This window comes from Malaclemys terrapin, chromosome 2 (genome assembly GCF_027887155.1).
Source record: "Malaclemys terrapin pileata isolate rMalTer1 chromosome 2, rMalTer1.hap1, whole genome shotgun sequence".
Lineage (NCBI taxonomy): Eukaryota > Metazoa > Chordata > Testudines > Emydidae > Malaclemys > Malaclemys terrapin.
In genome coordinates, this window is record NC_071506.1 from 40,200,208 (window position 1) to 40,221,033 (window position 20,826).

The window sequence follows — 20,826 nt, forward strand, 5'->3', positions numbered from 1 at the left end:
CTTCCGGAGGTGGGGCTTTCCCCGGGTGGATCTATTCGCCACCAGGGACAACAGCCAATGCCCTCAGTTCTGCTCGTTCCAGAACCTCAGCCGGGGATCATTAGCAGACGCTTTCATGATTCCATGGGGAGGGAGCCTCGGATATGCCTTCCCTCCATTCCCACTCATACACAAGGTTCTCCTCAAGATCCGCAGGGACAGGGCGACGATCATACTTGTCGCCCCGGCCTGGCCACGCCAGCATTGGTTCACGTCCCTGCTGGAGCTGTCAATAGCCGATCCAATCACCCTCCCTCTACATCGCGACCTAGTCATGCAAGACAAAGGTCGCCTACTCCACCCGAACCTGTCTTCGCTACATCTCACGACATGGCATCTCTCTGGCTGAATGATGCAGAGCACAGGTGCTCTCACCAAGTCCAGCAGATCCTCCTTAATAGTCGGAAGCCCTCGACAAGAGCGACCTACCTGGCAAAGTGGAAAAGGTTCTCCCACTGGTGTGAGCCTCAACGCATACAGCCCTTACAAGCCTCGGTCCCGTCGATCCTGGACTACCTTCTGCACCTAAAAAATCAAGGGCTTGCGCCCGCCTCTATTAGGGTTCACTTAGCTGCAATCTCGGCCTTCCATCCGGGAGAGTTGGGTGTGTCAGTGTTCTCCAACCCCACAGTGACCCGATTTCTCAAGGGGCTGGAAAGGGTGTTTCCCTACTCGCGCCCGCCGGTCCCGACGTGGAGTCTGAACCTAGTCTTGACAAGACTCATGGGTTCCCCCTTTGAGCCCCTAGCCACTTGCTCCCTTACGCACCTCTCGTGGAAGGTGGCGTTTCTCGTGGCCATTACTTCGGCCAGAAGGGTATCGGAGTTGAGAGCCCTCTCTTCGGAACCACCCTATACAGTGTTCCATAAGGATAAGGTGCAACTGAGGCCGCACCCCAAATTCCTCCCAAAGGTGGTAACACAGTTTCACATGGGACAGGACATTTGCCTACCGGTGTTTTTTCCCAAACCCCATACGGACCCTCACCACCGCAGCCTACATACCCTGGATGTCCGCAGGGCGTTGGCTTTTTACCTGGAACGGACCAGGCCGTTCCGCAGATCGCCCCAGCTGTTCGTTGCTAGTGCGGAACGTATGAAAGGCTTGCCTATCTCGTCACAGCGCTTGTCGGCATGGATTGTGCATTGTATACGCACTTGTTACGAGCTCGCCAATGTTCCGGCCCCGGAGATCCGGGCCCACTCGACTAGAGCCCAAGCGTCCTTGACGGCCTTCTTGGCACAGGTCCCTATCCAGGAGATCTGTAAGGCAGCCACTTGGTCGTCCGTGCATACATTCACAGCCCACTACGCGATCCATCATCAGACCAGAGAGGACGCGATGGTCGGTCGGGCCGTGCTACAGTCAGTTGTATCTTGACTCCTACCCACCTCCAATGGTAAGCTTGGGAATCACCTAATGTGTAATGGACGTGAACAATCACTCGAAGAAGAAAGAACGGTTACTTACCTTCTGTAACTGTTGTTCTTCGAGATGTGTTGTTCACGTCCATTACACTTCCCACCCTCCTTCCCCTCTGTCGGAGTCTCCGGCAAGAAGGAACCGGAGTGGTCGGGTCGGCAGGGATATATATACCCTGGAGCGGGGCGCCGCTCTGGCGGGAAGGAGGGGGCCCCGCCGGCCCGACGGGAGCCGCTAAGGGAAAAAGTTTCCGACGTCCGTGCACGCGGCGCGCGTACACCTAATGTGTAATGGACGTGAACAACACATCTCGAAGAACAACAGTTACAGAAGGTAAGTAACCGTTCTTTCTGCAGTGACTCTGGAACTCCCTGTCACAGATTGTAGCATAGTTTACACCCAGATCTTTGCTGGGAGAAGAGTTCAGGGCATTTAAGAGAGGAAATAGAGCTTGGTAAATGGGAGGCTGCTGAATGAGTCTCTTCTCCTTCGGCAGATCGATTTTTTTTTTTTCTTCCTTCACTTGGTCAAAACTCAAACAAAGGCAAAATGTGGCCACTTTGCTTCCTGGGCCCAATATCTGTCTTCTTCCATTCCACCTGAGCAGACTTTTCAAAAGGAGACAATGCTGTTACTCCTGACTCCCGCCCCCCCCCATTTTACCTAGATCTCTCACCAAGTTAGTTTATTTTACTGATTCTTGAGAACTCAGAACAGCTTTTGTTACATCTTTTGGGGACTTGCTGCTAAGCATCAGCATCTATGTTTCGGTCCCTGAGACTAAGATTATTGCAAATGAGAGAAAATAATGAGGTGTTTTCAGTGACTTCAAAATCCTGACTATCCTGTGGATATGTAGGATTTCTTTATTTTTAAAGCACCATGGAGACTGCTCAACAGTCACTAAAATAACCTTGCAATTACTTTAATGGCTAAAACAGATCAGAGTTTGGATTTTTAGTATTCACATATATTGTACCAATGAAATGTTTAAGCATAGTTCTTTTTATAGGTTTCTAAAACACTCTGCCATCTCTTAATATTTCTTTCTGTTTCAAATGCATTGTTGGCAGGATACAGTATGTGGGGGTGCAGTGACACTGAATTTACAAAGATACATTCCAGTGTTCACAGGCATGATTCATAATCCTATGGGTAGATATGGATGTGGCAGGTTGTAATACTTCTGCATGAGACTTTCATTCTCCTTCAACATGATGAATTGCTTTGTTTTTGTTACGGGATTAAATAGACCATGAAGGTTGGTGTAAGAACACATACATCCAAGCGTTGTCCTACACATCCTTGTATAGTGCACAACCCCGTTGCACTCCAGCTGAGGCTACGGGTGAGGTTCTGTGTTGTGCTTCTGAGAGGTGCCGCACTGAACATGTAGCCTAGAGGGAGGTGGGGCTAAGGTAACTGTAAATCACCTTTTTGTGCCTTCCCAACTCTGCTGCTCTGGGAGCCAACGTGGCCTCTAGTGTAAATGAGATGATCATCCATGGCTACTAAACTACATCAACCTGTCCCCAGCTGCCTGTGGGGAGAGGTGCTGCCCAAAATCTCCATGGTGCTATGTACTGTGGCCCCACCCCGATGCCTGCCACGACCCCTGCATCAGTGCTTGGGTGGGGGCTAGGGTGATCAGGTGTCCGGTTTCGACTAGAACACCCGGTCAAAAAGGGACCCTGACGGCTCTGGTCAGCATTGCTGACCAGGCCATTAAAAGTCTGGTGGGCAGTGCTGTGGAGCTAAGACAGGCTACTCCCTACCTGTGATGGCTCTGCGCTGCGCCCTGGAAGGGGCCAGCAGGTCCGGCTCCTAGGCGGTGGGAAGGGGCACAGGGCTCCATGCGCTGCCCCCACCCCGAGCACTGGTTCCGCACTCCCATTGGCTGGGAACTGCAGCCAATGGCAGCTGCAGTGGCGGTGCCTGCAGGCGAGAGCAGTGTGCAGAGCCGCCTGCCACGCCTCCACCTAGGAGCTGGACCTGCTGCTGGCCGCTTCTGGGGCGCAGCACGGAGTCAGAACAGGCACAAAGCTTGCCTTAGTCCCCCCGCTGCGCTGCTGACCGAGAATCGCCGGAAGTAAGCCCATGCCCAACCCCTCTGCCCTAGTCCTAAGCCCTTCCCCAAACCTGGAGCCCTCTCCTGCACCCCAAACTCCTCATCCCCCACCCTACCCCAGAGCCTGCACCCTCAGCCTAGAGCCCGTACCCCCTCCTGCACCCCAACCCTGTGCCCCAGCATAGAGTCCCCGCACATATCCTGCACTCCTGTGTCCCACCCCCCAGCCTGGACCCCCCTCCTGAACTCCAAACCCCTCATCCTCGGCCCCACACCAGAGCCCCCACCGGAGCCCTCATCTCCTCCCACACCCCAATGCTCTGCCCTAGCCTGGAGCCCCCTCCCGCACCTTGAACCCCTAATTTCTGGCCCCACCCTGGAGCCCGCACCCCCAGTTAAAGACCTCACCCCTTCTTGCACCCCAGCCCAGTGAAAGTGAGTGAGGGTGGCGGACAGCGATCCACCGGTGGAGGGGAAATGTAGTGAGCGGGGGGCAGGGCCTCGGGGAAGGGGACGTTGTCTGGGGAAGGGGCGGGATTAGGGTGTTCGGTTTTGTGCAATTAGAATTTGGCAATCCTAGTGGGGGCCCTCAACAGACAGTCCATGGCTGTTTACCTCTGACATAGGGAAGGATGTATTCTTCCCTGTGAGAATCTGTGGCTTTTTAAGCCCCTTTTATTCAGAGTACAGGAGCTGGAACAGGGGTGAGAGCCTTGCGTGGTGTGTGAGCACAAGTCAAGTTAAACATTAAGGTTAAATACCATAAAAAGGCCAGGATTTGGGTGCTTTATTGGAGATGGAATGGTTTGTCCTTAGTGTGCCGGCAGGTTTGGTGAGCTCCTTTCTCCTGCTCTGACGCTGACTTTTGTCTTTGGGGATAGCTGGCGCTTGTACACTTTGATATTCTCCAACTATTTCCCAGCTGTGATTGCACATGCTTCTCCTCCCACCTATCTTTGAAGGCAGTGAGCTCCAGAAGGGTCCATGCAAATACATGAGGCCTGCATGATAGCTCTTTTGAATTTTCTCCAAAAAATTGTGCGACTCTGAGAAATGGTAGTTGCTTGCTACCAAAGTGGCTTCCAAATGGGGCCCATGTGGATTTGCCAAAGCTGTTTAAACAGAGGAGTGGTTTCCAGGCATACTGACCCCCACTGAGAGATCAATTCTGCAGTGACTGGTGCAGTGTGGGATAGTAATGGGAGGACTGTTCACTTATATAAGAAGTGGGATGCATCCACTGGAGCTAAATTGATTTAACTGCCACCAAAATAGAGTTGTGGCATTTGCAAAATGGCTTCATTAAATAAATGTAAATCCAGTGATCTTGCAATGGGAGATGTGTGTGAACACATGCCAGCTCCCACCAAAATAAGGAGAACTATACTAACTTCTGTGTGGAGACCAGGCCTTATTCCTCTGCGATAAACGGAATAAAGGCTCAAATCTCCTGCTTGCTTCCTTGCTCAGAAACATAATCTATCTCCCACAGTATTCTTGCCAGCAAGTTAAAAAAGTATGGATTGGATGAATGGACTAGAAGGTGGATAGAAAGCTGGCTAGATTGTTGGGCTCAAGGGATAGTGATCAATGGCTCGATGTCTAGCTGGCAGCTGGTATCAAGTGAAGTGCCCCAAGGGTCGGTCCTGGGGCTGGTTTTGTTCAACATCTTAATTAATGATCTGGAGGATGGCATTGACTGCACCCTCAGCAAGTTTGCAGATGACACTAAGCTGGGGGGAGCGGTAGATACGCTGGAGGGTAGGGATAGGATACAGAGGGACCTAGACAAATTAGAGCATTGGGCCAAAAGAAATCTGATGAGGTTCAACAAGGACAAGTGCAGAGTCCTGCACTTAGGAAGGAAGAATCCCATGCACTGCTACAGGCTGAGGACCAATTGGCTAAGCAGCAGTTCTGCAGAAAAGGACCTAGGGATTACAGTGGACCAGAAGCTGGATATGAGTCAGCAGTGTGTCCTCATTGCCAAGAAGGCTAACGGCATATTGGGCTGCATTAGTAGGAGCATTGCCAGCAGATCAAGGGAAGTGATTATTCCCCTCTATTTGGCGCTGGTGAGGCCACATTTGGAGCATTGCGTCCAGTTTTGGGCCCCCCACTCCAAGAAGGATGTGGACAAATTGGAGAGAGTCCAGTGGAGGGCAACGAAAATGATCAGGGGACTGGAGCACATGACTTACGAGGAGAGGCTGAGAGAACTGGGCTTGTTTAGTCTGCAAAAGAAAAGAGTGAGGGGGGATTTGATAGCAGCCTTCAACTACCCGAAGGGGGATTCCAAAGAGGATGGAGCTCGGCTGTTCTCAGTGGTGCCAGGTGACAGAATAAGGAGCAATGATCTCAAGTTGCAGTGCGGGAGGTTTAGGTTGGATATTAGGAAACACTATTTCACTAGGAGGGTGGTGAAGCACTAGAATGCGTTACCTAGGGAGGTGGTGGAATCTCCATCCTTAGAGGTTTTTAAGGCCCAGATTGACAAAGCCCTGGCTGGGATGATTTAGTTGGTGTTGGTCCTGCTTTGAGCAGGGAGTTGGACTAGATGACTTCCTGAGGTCTCTTCCAACCCTAATCTTCTATGATTCTATCCCAGGTATAATGGCCCGATGCAAAGCCCAGTCAGTGGAAAGATTCCTGTTGATTTTGGTGGGCTTTGGATCAAGCTCTTAAAAAGGGGAAGAGGGTGGGTGTCTGAAGAGACAAAAACTTAAGCTTCTTCATGCTAATCAGCATTTAGCTATTGTCAACAGGCTAGATCTTACTCCTGCTAATAGGCAGGAATAATTTGGCAGTCATACAACATTACTCTAATTGATTCAGAGTTGGATTTCCTGTGCTCATCATCTTTTATCTTGCACTATTCATTTGTACTATGCAGGGTCAAAACCAGTATGCATATCTGCTGCAGACGCCAACACGTACTGCGCTGTTAGCTGTTTTAATGTGAAAGTATTACACCTATTACTACACTTAGTGCACAGCACACTTTGTATCCAGGAGATGTAATAACTGCCTTCTTTTAGGTTCTTAAATCAATCTATGCAGCTCTACAATGCAACAGTCGTTGTGCCGATTAACTTTGTGTTCTTCACAACCAGCGCCATCATTGCAGGTTTGTTTTTACTTTTTATCCAAACAAAAGCTCTTTCTAAATAGCAAGATTGAATTCTCTTCTTTGAATCAGGAATGCTAACAAATCACTTTTATCTTCAAGGAGAGATCTTTATGTAATATGACAGGTGTATATTTTGAAAATGATCATAAGTTCAGAACTTTGAAATACAATTAAATGCCATCAGATTCTAGCTTTTCCAGTACAATACAGCCATGTACAGTTTATTCTGCTTTACTGGCTTATTAGGTACTGTCATTAGTATTAGCCTCCTCTGGAAGTACCATAATGTGTTTACCATGTGTACATTGGCCTCTCCATACCCTAGCTAGTAAAGTAATTTTAATAGTGTGGCAAGCTACTCAAATGACAGACAGCTGTGTTTTGTGGTAGTTTGTGTATTATATTTCAGAACGCTGCATTCTAGGTTAAGTGAAGGAAATAAAATACTCCAAAGGCCTTTAAACCTTATAACGTTTTATTCTGGGTGAGAACTTTGAACTTGCTCTCATTAAAGAGAGACTGAAAATCTTGGAAATTGTCTGCACTGAAAGAACAAGAGAGGAGAGAAAGACGATGACGTCTACACTGAAAAAAAATTCTGCCGCACTGAGTCTCTGAGCCCGGGTCAATTGACTTGGGGGGAGGGATAGCTCAGTGGTTTGAGCATTGGCCTGCTAAACCCAGGGTTATGAGCTCAATCCTTGAGGGGGCCATTTAGGGAATGGGGGTGTATGGGTTTTTTTTTTTTTTTTAATTAAAAAAAGAAAATTGTCTGGGGATTTGTCCTGCTTTGAGAAGGGGATTGGACTAGATGATCTCCTGAGGTCCCTTCCAACCCTCATATTCTATGATTCTATGACTCAGACTTGTGGGGCTAAAAATAGCAGTGTGGACATTCAGGCTGGATCTGGAACCCAGGCTTTGAAACCTGGCCAAGGGGTTGGGGCTCCAGCCCGGTTAGGAATATCTGTACTACTATTTTAAGCCCCGCAGTATGAGCCCAAATCTGTTGACCCCGGCTCTAAGACTCAGATTTTTATTTTTTTTAGGGCTGTCAATCAATTGCAGTGAACTCAAATGATTAACTCAAAACAAATGAACTCAATTAAAAAAAATAATTGCAATTAATCTGAGTTTTAATCGCACTGTTAAACAATAATAACATGCTAATTTACATTTATTATAAATATTTTGGATTTTTTCTACATTTTCAAATATATTGATTTCCATTACAACACAGAACACAAAGTGTACAGTGCTCCCTTTATATTATTATTTTTTATTACAAATATTTTCACTGTAAAAAAGATAAAAGAAATAGTATTTTTTAATTCACCTCATACAAGTACTGTAGTGCAAACTCTTTATCATGAAAGAGCAACTTACAAATGTAGATTTTTTGATTACATAACTGCAGTCAAAAACAAAACGATGTAAAACTTTAGAGTTGACATGTCTACATTTGTAAGTTGCACTTTCACGATAAAGAGATTGACTACAGTATTTATATGAGGTGAATTGAAAAATACTATTTCTTTTGTTTATCTTTTTTACAGTGCAAATAGTTGTAATTAATAATAATACAAAGTGTACAGTGCTCACTTTGTATTCTGTGATGTAATGGAAATCAATATATTTGAAAATGTAGAAAACATGCAAAAATATTTAAATAAATGGTATTCTATTATTGATTAACAGTGCGATTAAAACTGTGATTAATAATAATTATTTTTTAATCATTTGATGCCCTAATTGTTTATGTATTTATTTAATTTATTGTAGTATAAATGTACCTAAAGATCCTGTTTCAGCAATAAGCCAAAATGATACAGCTATAATATTTATGACCGATTTTAACGTACACAGGGGCAGTCCTGTCATTGGTCTGCAGGAAATTTAATATTCAGAACTTCCATAAATGGTAAAGGGAGTTCCATGAAGATTGCCTCAGCAGCTGTGTTAGAACAGACCTGTGCTTTGTGACCGAGAGGAGACATCGGCCAAAAGGGCTTGCACTGGAGTAACCATATGGAGAGTTTGGTCTTGTGCCTACTTTTTTTAAAGGCCACATCCTTATTCAGGATCATCTATATCAGTGGTTCTCAAACTTTTTTTTTTTTTTTTTGCGGACCACTTGAAAATTGCTGAGGGTCTTGGCGGATCACTTAATGATCTTTCCAAATGTTGTTTGTACCATTAGCTAACTATTGTAAAGCGCTTTGGATAAAAGCGCTATATAAAAACCTTAATAGTAATTAACTTTTTTTCTTCTACAAATAAAAGCACACAACTCATATTTTAATATCGGTAGTCTTACCTTTCTAATGCGATGGATGTGCTCTCTCTCCCCCGCCACGGCAGTCCCCAAGCTGGGGCTGGGAAGGAGGGCGGGTCTCTCCCCTGCCGCAGCAGCCCCACGATATGAACTGACATAAAGTTAGATGGGTGTCCCTTCATTCTCTCATGTGCAGCCGCCCAGGCACGCACCTTACAGGGAACTATCTGTGGACCACCTGAATGGAGCTTGCGGATCACTGGTGGTTCACGAACCACAGTTTGAATATCTCTGATCTATATACAAATCTGCACCTGTTTAGTTAAATGAGCTAAAATGGTGCAAACCCCTATGAGGCTTAAGAGAAACGTATTGCCGTTTTAAATGTGTTCCTAATTGTCTAAGCTAAACCCAAATAAACCTGATTTAATCTGAAGTAAGAGTCTTTACAGAGCCTTTTGTACTTAACTTTATTGGTTTAAAACAACACATTTAGTTAAATTGCTGCAACTCTGCATGTAGACAAGCCCTCAGTCTGAGCCTGACCTGAATAAACACTGTGTAAGGACCTCTATGTAATTCAACAAGGTTTCATTCTTTAAAAATATCTTTTACACTTAACAAGGGTTTTCAGTTGTTGGCAATATAAAATGTGACTATACTGAACAATTAACAACACAAGCAAGAAGTCCAAACCTGGTAGAGTGAGATCTTATCAAGATATATGCAATTACTATTATCTAAAAAAAGGCATAGATACTGAATATGTGCATATAATATGAACCCACCCAAAATTTGTATTGACGTATTTGGGATTTTTTTCCACTTGATCATAACCTACCTTCTGACCCTGTCATCGGTAATTCACTTCACTTGGAATTTGTTCAAGATCTGCATTTCTTGTTTCTGTCACATTCTAGGGGTCATATTTTATCAGGAATTCCAAGGTGCATCTTTGCTGAGTGTGTTCATGTTTCTATTCGGGTAAGTGTATTTACTGAAAATCTGTAACAAAGTTTGTATCGAAACAGCAGTTACCTTTCCAAAGAACTTTTCCTTTTCTCCTGAAGAAGAAACCTATTCCATTGCAATGTGTTAAGGAGTAGCTGTTACAGTAGGATAAAAAACATTACAAAGGCTAATATTTGTGTTTTGTTATAAGGGCCTGTTTTTGAATCCAAACCTGTAAAAATATTAATATTTGCCATTTGTGAGCCCCTATCTCTCCCACTCTCCCCAATGGAATGAAAAGCTAACATTACGTGTTCCCTCTGTAAATGAGACAAATCATTGGCTGTTTTCCATCAATGATCGCATTGTGGAGTATGTACTGATTAGTGCTAGAAAAGTCCCTCCCTCCATGTTATCTTCTACCTGCTGTTCTCTGCTGCTACTAGCCATGGGCAATACTGTTAGTTAATCACACAGAAGGCACCATGCTCACTTTAGTAACGGCATGCCTCTCTCCTGTTGCCTTTGGATAGGAAGGGACAATCTGTCTGTTGGTGATTATAGTTCCTGTCATGCTAAGTAAGTGGTAGCAGTAAATGCTTGAAGGGCAGCCTACCCGTCATACAGCCAAGTGAAACAGAAGCAGCCACAGATTCCTCAGGAGTTGCCAGTACAGTAAAGGCTCAGGTGATGGGTGAGAGATCATTGTTGATGGGAATGGGATACTTAACACACAAGTGGAAGAACAGTTCCCAAAATTATTAATTAGATGTGAGGCCCTAATGTAGTGAAACAAACGCAACTGACAATTGTATGTGACCACTCCCACTGGAGGTAGGACTGAGCGGCCCCATAGAACTATTTAATGGTTTGTGTGACTGACCGTGTTTGTAGTGGAAGTGGTAGAAAATGAAGATAAGCAAATTAAATGCACACACTTGGCAGGCGTGAAGTTGATGTTGTGTACAGCCTTAGAGGGACAGAAGACACTTACCAAGCAGTTGAAAATCACTGCCGGCCAGAAGCCTGGTTCTGAGACACAAAAGTCAAATGAGCGAAACAAAGGGCCTGTCTAGACTAGAGTTTTTGGTTGTGTTGTAACTTGAGTTAACTAATAATCAATTTAACTGTAAATGTTAGTCTAGATACTCCACAAACAATTGTTCCAGGATGCAAATGTGTTTTTCTTGCTGTGGCTCAGTTTGGGGCTCAGCTCAGCTTTCTCACATCAGTTCCTTTGAAGTCAGTGAGATTAGGTGTGTGAGTAAGGCAAACAGCCTTTGAAAACCCACAGGAATCCATAAGCTGCCAAGGGATTGTCGAGAGCATAATTTGGTCCCCAGAACCTTTGTTACCTTCTCAAACCGCACTCCCACTTAAGAGCCCAGCCTGACATTGGGTCTGACTACACAGCAAAGAAAAACCTCAGGGCTGTTTCATTGCTGTGTAGGCGTCTGGGCTCAGACTAGAGCCTGACCTCTAGGATCCTGCGGGGTAGAGGGTCCCAGAGCTCAGGCACCAGCCTGAGCTCGGAAGCATACACAGCAATGAAATAGCCCCGCAGACTGAGCCAGGCAAGCCTGAGTCGGCTGGCATGGGCCAGCCATGTTTTTTTATTTGCTGTTTAGACAGACCCACTGAGCCCTGGATGAGTTTGCTGGGCTGCCAGTCATGAAAAACTAATTCTCTTTACTTGTAAACTGACAGCTCAGATATGGAAGCTGTTGAGAGAGAAACACGGATACCCAGGACCAGGGGCGGCTTTAAGCCGATTCGGCTGATTCCCCGGAATGGGGCCCCGCGCCTAAGAGGGCCCCGCAACCTCCGGGGCTGCCAGCAGAGCGGGGGGAAAAAAAAAAAACGCGTCCTGCTTCTCCCCCCTCCCTCCAGCACTTGCGCTGCTATACAGCTGATCAGCGCAAGCCTGGGAGGGAGGGGTGAGGAGGAGGAATGCAGCGTGCTTGGGGAAGAGGCAGGGCCAGGGCGGGGATTTGGGGAGGGATCTAATGGTGCGGGGCTGGGGGCGGGCTAAGGGCAGGGATTTCAAGAGGGATCCAATGGGGCAGGGAGGGGCGGAGTTGGGGCGGTGGGAGGGTACGAGACAATTCGCGACCCGATGTGGGGCTGCAAACCTGCTAAAGCCGGCCCTGCCCAGGACAAGACCCACACTTCAAATGCAATGAGCTGCTTCTAAACTTATTTTCACAATGCCTTTGTAGGTGTCTTCTGTCATTTCTTGGCGTGTTTGTAATCACACGAAATCGAGAAGAGGAGCATTTGCAAGTTCCTTATATTGATTGCGGACACATTCCTGGTAAGCATGGTTTTGGACGTTCTTTGTTAAATATTTGCCAATCATCTATGTTTAAAAGTCTAAAAGCATCAGGTAATGGAGTGGAGAATGAATGGAGAGAATTGAAGCAGAAATATTCTCCAATCATATTTAATAAACATACTTCTTTCTTCATTTCTATTCCTATTTCCAATTGATTTTTTTCAAAGACTTTCTTAAATTGTTTCTTAACTATTTCCACAGCCTATCAAAGGAAAACAAAAGGTGTCTAGACTGAGGAGCCTTTAACAGAAAAATAATGGATTAGCAGGATTGTGATTTTTTTCATTTTTTTTTTTTTTTTTTTTTTGTTTGTTTCTTTCCCACAGGGAAAAAAGAGATTGACAAAATACAGCCAGATTCAAACAGCTTATCCTATGGCACTTTGCATGATGAAGATGACTGGACAAGTGCTCAGAGCTAAGAGCAGCTTCAATTCCAGTGAACAAGAGGAACTCTCTATTCATTGACATCATATTCATCACCCCAAGTTGATTGCATATATTCAGTGTGTGTGTCATGTTGTTTTATGTTGAGAACCCTTAGTGTTATTTAAGTATCCTTAAGTATCCCCTTCCTATCACAAATGTGTTACGATGAGCAAGGAGGGCTATTAAGCTAGTAACCATTAAATGTAGCTGGACATTTTCTTGGTAAAATACCTCTTACTGGTGGTTTAGGGTCAGGTTTTTAAAGGTATTTAGATGTCTAAAGATGCAACTAGCCACATAGTGGGATTTTCAAAAGCACCCATTTCACCTGCCTGCATTTATAGGTGCTTAATTCCTTTAAAAATCAGTCATCAAAATATAGTGTGTTTCTATGTAAGCATCCGTTGGAAGAAATCCTGCTTACCTTATTCATACAGCTAGTCCCATTACCTTCAAAGGAACTACACATGTGAGTAAGGTGAGTGGGATTTGTTCCAATACATAAAATGGATGCATACACATGATATGTAATTTATGTTGAGATACGGTAAAAGGCTTGGCATTATAAATTCCTCCAAAGGAGTCCTCTGGGAGGGGAGCTTGTCTCTGTCCTGCTGGATTGGAGCAGCAAGCAGCTATTTCAGTACAATCCGTTCTGAGCCTTGACCCCTCTGTCTTCATTAGAAAATATGTTTTTGGTGGGGATTTTGAAGAGGGTACACACTATTCCAATAGAGAAATGGGAAGCCAACCTTCCACTGCTGTTGTATTTTGAATAGGCCCGGCTGGGGGAAAAAGTGAGTTCAATATATGGGGCCCAGTCAACGAAAATGTTGTGTGGGTAAAAGAATCAGAATCTCGAAGGATAAGCCACTGGGCTAAAATATATCTTTTTCCTTCCTAAAAAGACTTCCCTGCATTAAGCTAGAGAGCTAGTACTGGCAGCAGCTGTGGTCATACAGACTGAGTTTGGAGCTTTGAATCAGAAAGTCGTAATCCTACTGTAGCTGCTGACTCACAGGAGAAAGTTACTTATGGCCATAGGGAGCTACACAGCCTCAGTTTCTGCTTCTGTCTGATAATACTGATCTACCTCATGGGCATGTTGTGAGGATTAGATGGGTGCTTTGGGGGGAAAGAAGAAGCACTTTATATAGTGTTCAGGGTTACTATTTGAACCTTGTACAAAGTACTTTTGCTCTTTTTAAAGTGCATGTCATATATCATATGCAGCTAGCTTCAATGGGGTCTGCTGAATGATGCCTCCTTTAAACACAATATTTTTGTAATCAGTATTTTTATTTTAGAAGAGATCCAGTCAAAGTGACTTCAGTAGTTTAACACTGTCATTTCTTTATAAGACATGTTGAAGTACCTAGAGAATGGTACATTTTGCTATACATTAATCTTCCTACATCCAAGATTTATGGCATTTTATTATTTATGATTTAAGCTTTTGCAAATTGGGATAGAGCCATGTACCCATGGATTCAATACCACCCTCCCCGACTTTTCTATTAAAGTTTGAGGAAGCCGCCCATCTATATCTCTCAGATGCCCAATGAGTCTTCCAGCAAAAACAGGAAAGACTAGACTTTACATTACTGATCAATCTACGGTAAAAATGCAGATTTTTTTTAACACACCCTAAAGAATCAAAAGGGCACTAACTGAATTTTTCTTTCCTTTGTAGCTCAGCTTTAAGCATCCTTTTTACCTGTCAAGTGAAAGTGTGTGCTAAAGATGGAAATAAGATGTCTATAACTTTGATTGCTATTATTTCCTAGAAATATTATTTTTTTAAGTATTGGCAGCCGATACCTCTCTGAAATTTGTTTCCACAATTTGGGAGGGGTGAAGGAGGAAATTCTCCCAGGATTTTCTAGTGACAGTTGGAAATTGGATGCAAAGTCTCTGGGTAAATCCATTATTTATTTTAAAAGTACTGTAATTCTGTGTGACACGTCACCTCCTTCTGACAATTTAATAAAAAATAAAATGATGTTCTATAGATGGGGAGGGGTAACTTTTGGTGTAAAATTAAGTGTAATTGAAATTGATACATTGATTAAAAGTTCTAGGAGCCACTGATATGTAATTACACAATTAACAATGGTTATCAGACCTGATATAGAGATTTAGGCACACTTCAGTTAATCTACATAAGTTCACGTTATACTATTGTAATGTATAGTAAAGGGGATTCATTATTACTGCCCCCAAAAAAATAAACTTCTCAGTTTCACTTTGTTTAGAATTGGCTTCTAGTCAATTTCAGATTGCACTAGTTATGCTCCCTGTTCACTCCCCCTCTCACTGAGGGCTGGTCTACACTGGGGGGGATCGATCCAAGATACGCAACTTCAGCTACGCGAATAGCGTAGCTGGAGTCGAAGTATCTTGGATCGAATTATCTGGGGTCCACACGGCGCGGGATCGACGGCCGCGGTTCCCCCGTCGACTGCGCTACCGCCGCTCACTCTGGTGGAGTTCCGGAGTCGACGGTGAGCGCATTCAGGGATTGACCTATCGCGTCTTAACAAGACGCAATATATCGATCCCAGATAAATCGATACGGCGGGTAGTGAAGATGTACCCTGAGTTGGAGCAGAGCAGTTGAAAATCTGCCACTTAGTCTACATCTGTAATAGTAAATCTGAAACCTACATTTTTCACTAGGCAATAGCATCATCTCTGGGTAGTTCCCATTCGTATTTCCATCTGCAGAGTCGATGGAAATGTATAAGGCATGCTGACACTGATGCTGGAATTCTGCATACAGTGCTGGTGTCCATATTTTTAAAAGGATGTGACTACAGGGAGGGTGCAGAAAAGAGCCATAAATGATTCTAGGTCTGAAAAACGTGCCACAACAGCTACCACCAAGAGAAAAACATCTCCAGCTCCAATGGGCTGTATGTGCACATGCCTTAAGTGGAATGGACATGTGCAATCATGCAAAGAAGAACTGGATGAAATTCTAGGATGTGGGTTTGTCAGGAGGTCAAATGGGATAATCGGATGGTCCCTTCTGGCCTTAAAACTATGGATCGATTACTCATATTACTACATTGACTGTTAAAATATGTTCACATCCATAGTCCTCAGTCTGTAGAGTGTCAGGATTTTTTTTGCTAATAATAACAATTAAACATTGTCCAAAGAAAACAAGATTACATGGGGAACGGTGATGTTTAGTATTTCCATTAAGTTCATTCTCTTTATATCCTTCATTACAGTTCCCCTGTAAAAATACAGAGCATCTAGGAACACTAGAGGTTGAAATATCGTGATGGTTGATGTATTTTATTGCCTTGTGATGCATTACCAGCAGTAACCTCCACTAGCAGGTAGAATTGCCTACTAACAGCCTCTGTGTCTTTGTCTTATTCTTGGTTCGCTATGTTAGAGAGGATAAGGGAGACTACTGAGCCTGTTAAGCACACTATTAAACCTCAAGGAAATTAATTAAAAGAAGGTGGGGGAGAGACAAGTTTCTGTTCCTGTGTTAACACTAGTTTGGATTTATGCACATCAACTATCGCACAAAGGACAAATGCCAATGCTGTTTCTCTGACAAGCTTAATAATTCTGGCAAGCACAGTGGTGGCAGTCTCCAGCAAATTGCAATAGGGGAGGCAATGCCTATTCCAGGCTTGGAAATCTCCAGCTGAGTGTTGGCAAGTGTGTGCATGTGCTGGAGGCTTAAATCAATCAGTTCTATTTTTCCTGATGTGACCTAGCAAAATGTAACAATTGGTTTCATCATTCATGGCCACGGGAAGCTATGCAGGTTTAAAGCATTAACTCTATGTCTTGCAATAATGCATTAATTTAACATAAAACAGTGTTAAAGCCACCTGTTTAATCACTTTCTCGTTAGGTCTAATTTGAAAACTGTTATCAATTTTCTTCTAAATATGGGGTCTGCAACTCAACTCTCTGTGCCTATAAGCCAGACAAGGATGCTATCTGACTCTGCTGTAGAATTCCAGCCCCACAGGAATAATAATGAAGCCTAAGGATAACCCTAGTCAATCACCAATTGAACTGCTCATTCAGATGCCAGGATGTCAAGTGCCCTTCTACTTTCAAGGCTAGGAGTAGAGCAGGTCTACTGGTTGCAAATTACCTATGCATTGGATTTAGCTTTTGCCCTGATTGCATATTGTTGGCTGCAAACGGATTATTGCTCTCACGTATTTATTTACTATGCAAAGCTGCTCAACCCATATGTTTCATGGACATAGCTGAGGGACTGTTAGTTGTCACTGTTCATAGCAAGCATTTCAGTATTTGTCATGAAGTATTCTGTATGATTGGTCACATGGTATGGGTTCTGTTTCCTGTTTGGATGACCAAGACATGACACCAACCCTGATAGCAGGTGACTGTTTCCAGCATGAACGTGCTTGGCTCCCATATCTGCACGAAGACCAAGTTCTTCTACAACCATTCATGGAAAGAAAAGTCACATAAAGGCTTGAAGAAAGAGTTCAGATTTAAACAGACCGAATGGCATGTTGGCTTTGGTGAACATATTACAAATAGAATTTTTTTTTTATTTGCCCATCTCTACCATCAGCGTAGATTGAACTGACTTGTATCACTGTTAAATTCAGCCCTAGTATGCCAGCTGTTAAGTTCTGTAATACATCTATATGTGTTCTAATGTCACCAAGTATTTAAGGTCTTCGCTGGACTAGGATGTGGAAGACTAGTGTAGACAAGGGAATGTGCCTTTAACATGCATTTTAAACTGGAACCAATTTAGCACACGTTAAAAATTACACTGCTGTGGCCACAGTAGCCTGTTAATGCACGTTCGTCAGCACCATCCAAATGCTAATCTAGTTTCAACCTTAGTGCTAGTAGGTAGAGACGGAAGACGCATCATCAGCCTCCTTCATATGACTCGAAATAGCTACCTCTGAACTTGATCTTAGGCACACATAAATATTCAATACGGATAAAACAAATGGCTAAATAGTAGCAAACTACCTAATCAAGTTGCAGACTAAAAATTAGTTTCTTAAACTATGCTTTCCTATTAAGTGCTATATAAAGTACTTTGGACTAGAAGATTAAAAACATCTCACGCCGAATAGAGTGTCTTGGTGGTTTTGGAATGCACGTTGTGATGTTACACAACACAGCATGCATGACTATTTTGCTGTTGCGACTGTACTATGACTAGTCTAAATTCATATTTTTAAATTATTATTATATTATTATAATAGCATAATTTCAAGTAATTTAATTTGTGGTAGATACTGTGATTTTAATAAAGCATTCATATCTGCTCTGGATAGCTGAGTATTTGCAACTGAAGCCTATGCTGGAGAACTGTGGCTATGGTGACTCATTTTTAACGGCTTTTTTTCCATGTTACACTGGCTGTTTTCCAATGAAGTCCTGCAAGACCTCATATAACAAACAAGGGTTACTGCTCTTTTCCACGCATCACATGAAAAATATCCTTCTGCAGCGCAGCATATATGGCTGTACAGCTGCTGCAGTTTGGACTCAGGCACAGCACTATTCACTTACCATTCCACATGCCACTTAGTAAAGCAAACCACCTGTTTCCTGGATAGGCTTCAGCCCCCAAGCATTTTAAACGTTTCTCCAAGGATGAAATCCATCCAAACCACTGATGGGGAAATGACAACCTTGGCATTCTTTTCAGCTCCATTTGTTGTTGTGCCATTTGTTGTTCGCTAAAGAGCTCTGTGGTCTTTAGTCTAGTTTTCCACTGAAACCACAAAAGGGCAGGCCATGCCAAAGGGAAAGAGAGTCCTAGTTTCCTATTTACTGAGTGTCAGTCACACTTGAGGAATGAGGGCAAAGTCCCCACTGTGGCACAGAAGAGAGCACCTTTGAAAGAGCAGAAGGGAGGGTAACAAAGAAAAAGGAGACAGGCAAAGAAACCCTGGCCATCCTTGTGAGCTTGCTATGGCATTTCTCATGTGGTGCTATTCCAAAGCCTCGGTGGCATGTGTTCGGGGAGCTAATGCTGCAGCCTTTGAGCCTGGTAGTTTCATTGAGCTGCAATGGACTTTTTCTGTGAGTAGGAGCTTCCTACACAAGTATAGGGTGGCCAGAGCAGACCTAAACTAAGCTAAGCCAGCCAAAGTTTCTTCCTTCATGTCTTTCACAAGTCCAGATGATCACAGCAGTAACAATAAAATCACACACAAATAACTGATAAAAGAACATTCAGGTTGCAAAACCATCAAGCACTCAAAAGTTAGGCAATGCCAAAACTAAGGCTGAATGGCTCATAAGAACGGCCATACTGGGTCAAACCAAAGGTCCATCTAGCCCAGTATCCTGTCTTCCAACAGTGGCCAATGCCAGGTGCCCGAGGGAATGAACAGCTCAGGTAATCATCAAGTGATCTATCGCCCATTCCAAGTTTCTGGCAAACAGGCTAGGGACACAATCCCTGCCCACCTTACTGCTGACATTTCCTAACAGCTGAGTGCTTGACTTTGCAACCTTAACAGGTCTTTACTGTAGTTTGTTGTTTATAATTTTCTAGGCCTTTTTAAAAAGCAATTTGGAAAAAACATATTCCAACATGTGGACTCATACTGACCCCCTTTATGGGTCAGCAGTAGGGTTAGAACCTTTGTAGTCACATCACAGCTCTCCATTACTAGAGCTAACAGAGGAATTGGTAGATAAGTTTTCTTCTCCTATGTGCACCAGCCCACTTGAGGGTGATGAGACATGGTAGGTGACTGGGTTTCACATACTGGGTTTCATGAATGCTGAGATACAGGAATCTTGGCGTCAGTGTCAGGTTCTGGAGGTGCTTGAGATCTCATTGGTAGGGCTCTGTGTTTGACCCTGGGGACCACTCAAGCAGTGACCAGTGCAGCCGGCCCTGGGGACTGCCCAAACAGAGGTCCCAGGGACAGCCAGAGCAGCTGCTCTCGGCAGACGCCGGCAGCATCCTGGGACGGCTGGCGCAGTCGTTGCTCAGTGGCCCCCAGGAGCTGGAGCTGCTGGCCTCGCCACCCTCTTCCCCCAGCAGCACTCCCTCCTCCCAGCTCCCTTCCCAGTGGTGGCCTTCCATGGCACCCCCCACCCTCCAGCAGTGGGTCCCCCAGATGCCCCCCAGCAGCAGCCCCCGGGTCCCCCCCAGCAGTGGTTCCCCCAGCAGCACCCCCCACCCAAGATTTAGTCAGGGGGATTTATAGTATGAGTCATGGCCAGGTCATGGGCTGTGAATTTTTGTTTATTGCCCATGACCTGCCCATGACTTTTACTAACAATACCTGTGACTAAATCATAGCCTTACTCATGGGCATAATAGACATCTTTGCCCCTGTTCCCACCAAGCCTGACACTGTCTGTCCAGCCTATCCCTGTGCCAATCCCATCTGTCCCCCTGGACTTCTAACTCCTCAGCCCAGGGCTTGTCTATATGTGAAACGCTACAGCTGCATCAGTGTAGACACTCACTACATATGCTGATGGGAGGGGTTCTCCTGTCAGCACAGGTAATCCACCTCCACAAGAGGCGGTAGCCAGGTTGATGGAATAATTCGTTCATTGACCATGTGCTGTCTACCCCAGGGATTAGGTCAGTTTAACTACATCCTCAGGCGGTGTGTGGATTTTTCACCCCCCCCCCCCAAGTGACAGCTGGGTCGACCTCACTTTTTAGTGTAGACCAGACCAAAGTCCCACCCTACCCTGGCTTCTTGTCCTAGTACCAATCTCCATATCCAGGCAGTTTCAGTCTTCATCTTGAGAGTCCAAGTCCCAGGTTTGGTCTACGCTTAAAAGTTACATCAGCATAGCCATATGGGTTAGGATGTGAAAAAACACATCCCTGAGCGACGTAGCTATGCCAACAAAACCCGCAGGGTAGGCACAGCTATGGTGCTGGAAAAGGGCTTCTGTCAATGTCGTTAACAGAAACAGCCCAGCTGTCAGTGAAGGCTGGTCTACTCTAGGGGGTTATGCCAGTGCCAGGACGTCCCAGTATTTCTCCCCCCGGCCGCCTCCCGCCTGAGCTCCCAGTCCAATCTATTCCCACCACCACCCTGTCCAGCTCTTATTCCTTCTGCTTTGAATCAGGCTGCATCCATGCTGGCAGGGCCTCAGCAGGCAGGGAGCATTGAGACCACAAGAAAAACAGTTTCCCTGCTCTTAGTACTGTGC

The 20,826-nt window shown here is 44.7% G+C and overlaps 1 protein-coding gene across 2 annotated transcripts in view; it reads left to right on the plus strand.

Moving 5' to 3' along the window:
• Positions 1-14,898, plus strand: part of NIPAL2 (NIPA like domain containing 2) — a 75,843-nt gene extending 60,945 nt beyond the window's left edge. For both annotated transcript variants that reach the window (XM_054020304.1, XM_054020305.1), the window contains 4 exons: positions 6,568-6,656; positions 9,855-9,918; positions 12,105-12,199; positions 12,547-14,898. In XM_054020304.1, the coding sequence (XP_053876279.1) occupies positions 6,568-6,656; positions 9,855-9,918; positions 12,105-12,199; positions 12,547-12,641 (343 nt within the window). In that variant the 3' untranslated portion in view covers positions 12,642-14,898. The remainder of the gene's footprint in view (positions 1-6,567; positions 6,657-9,854; positions 9,919-12,104; positions 12,200-12,546) is intronic.
• Positions 14,899-20,826: the final 5,928 nt, after the last annotated feature.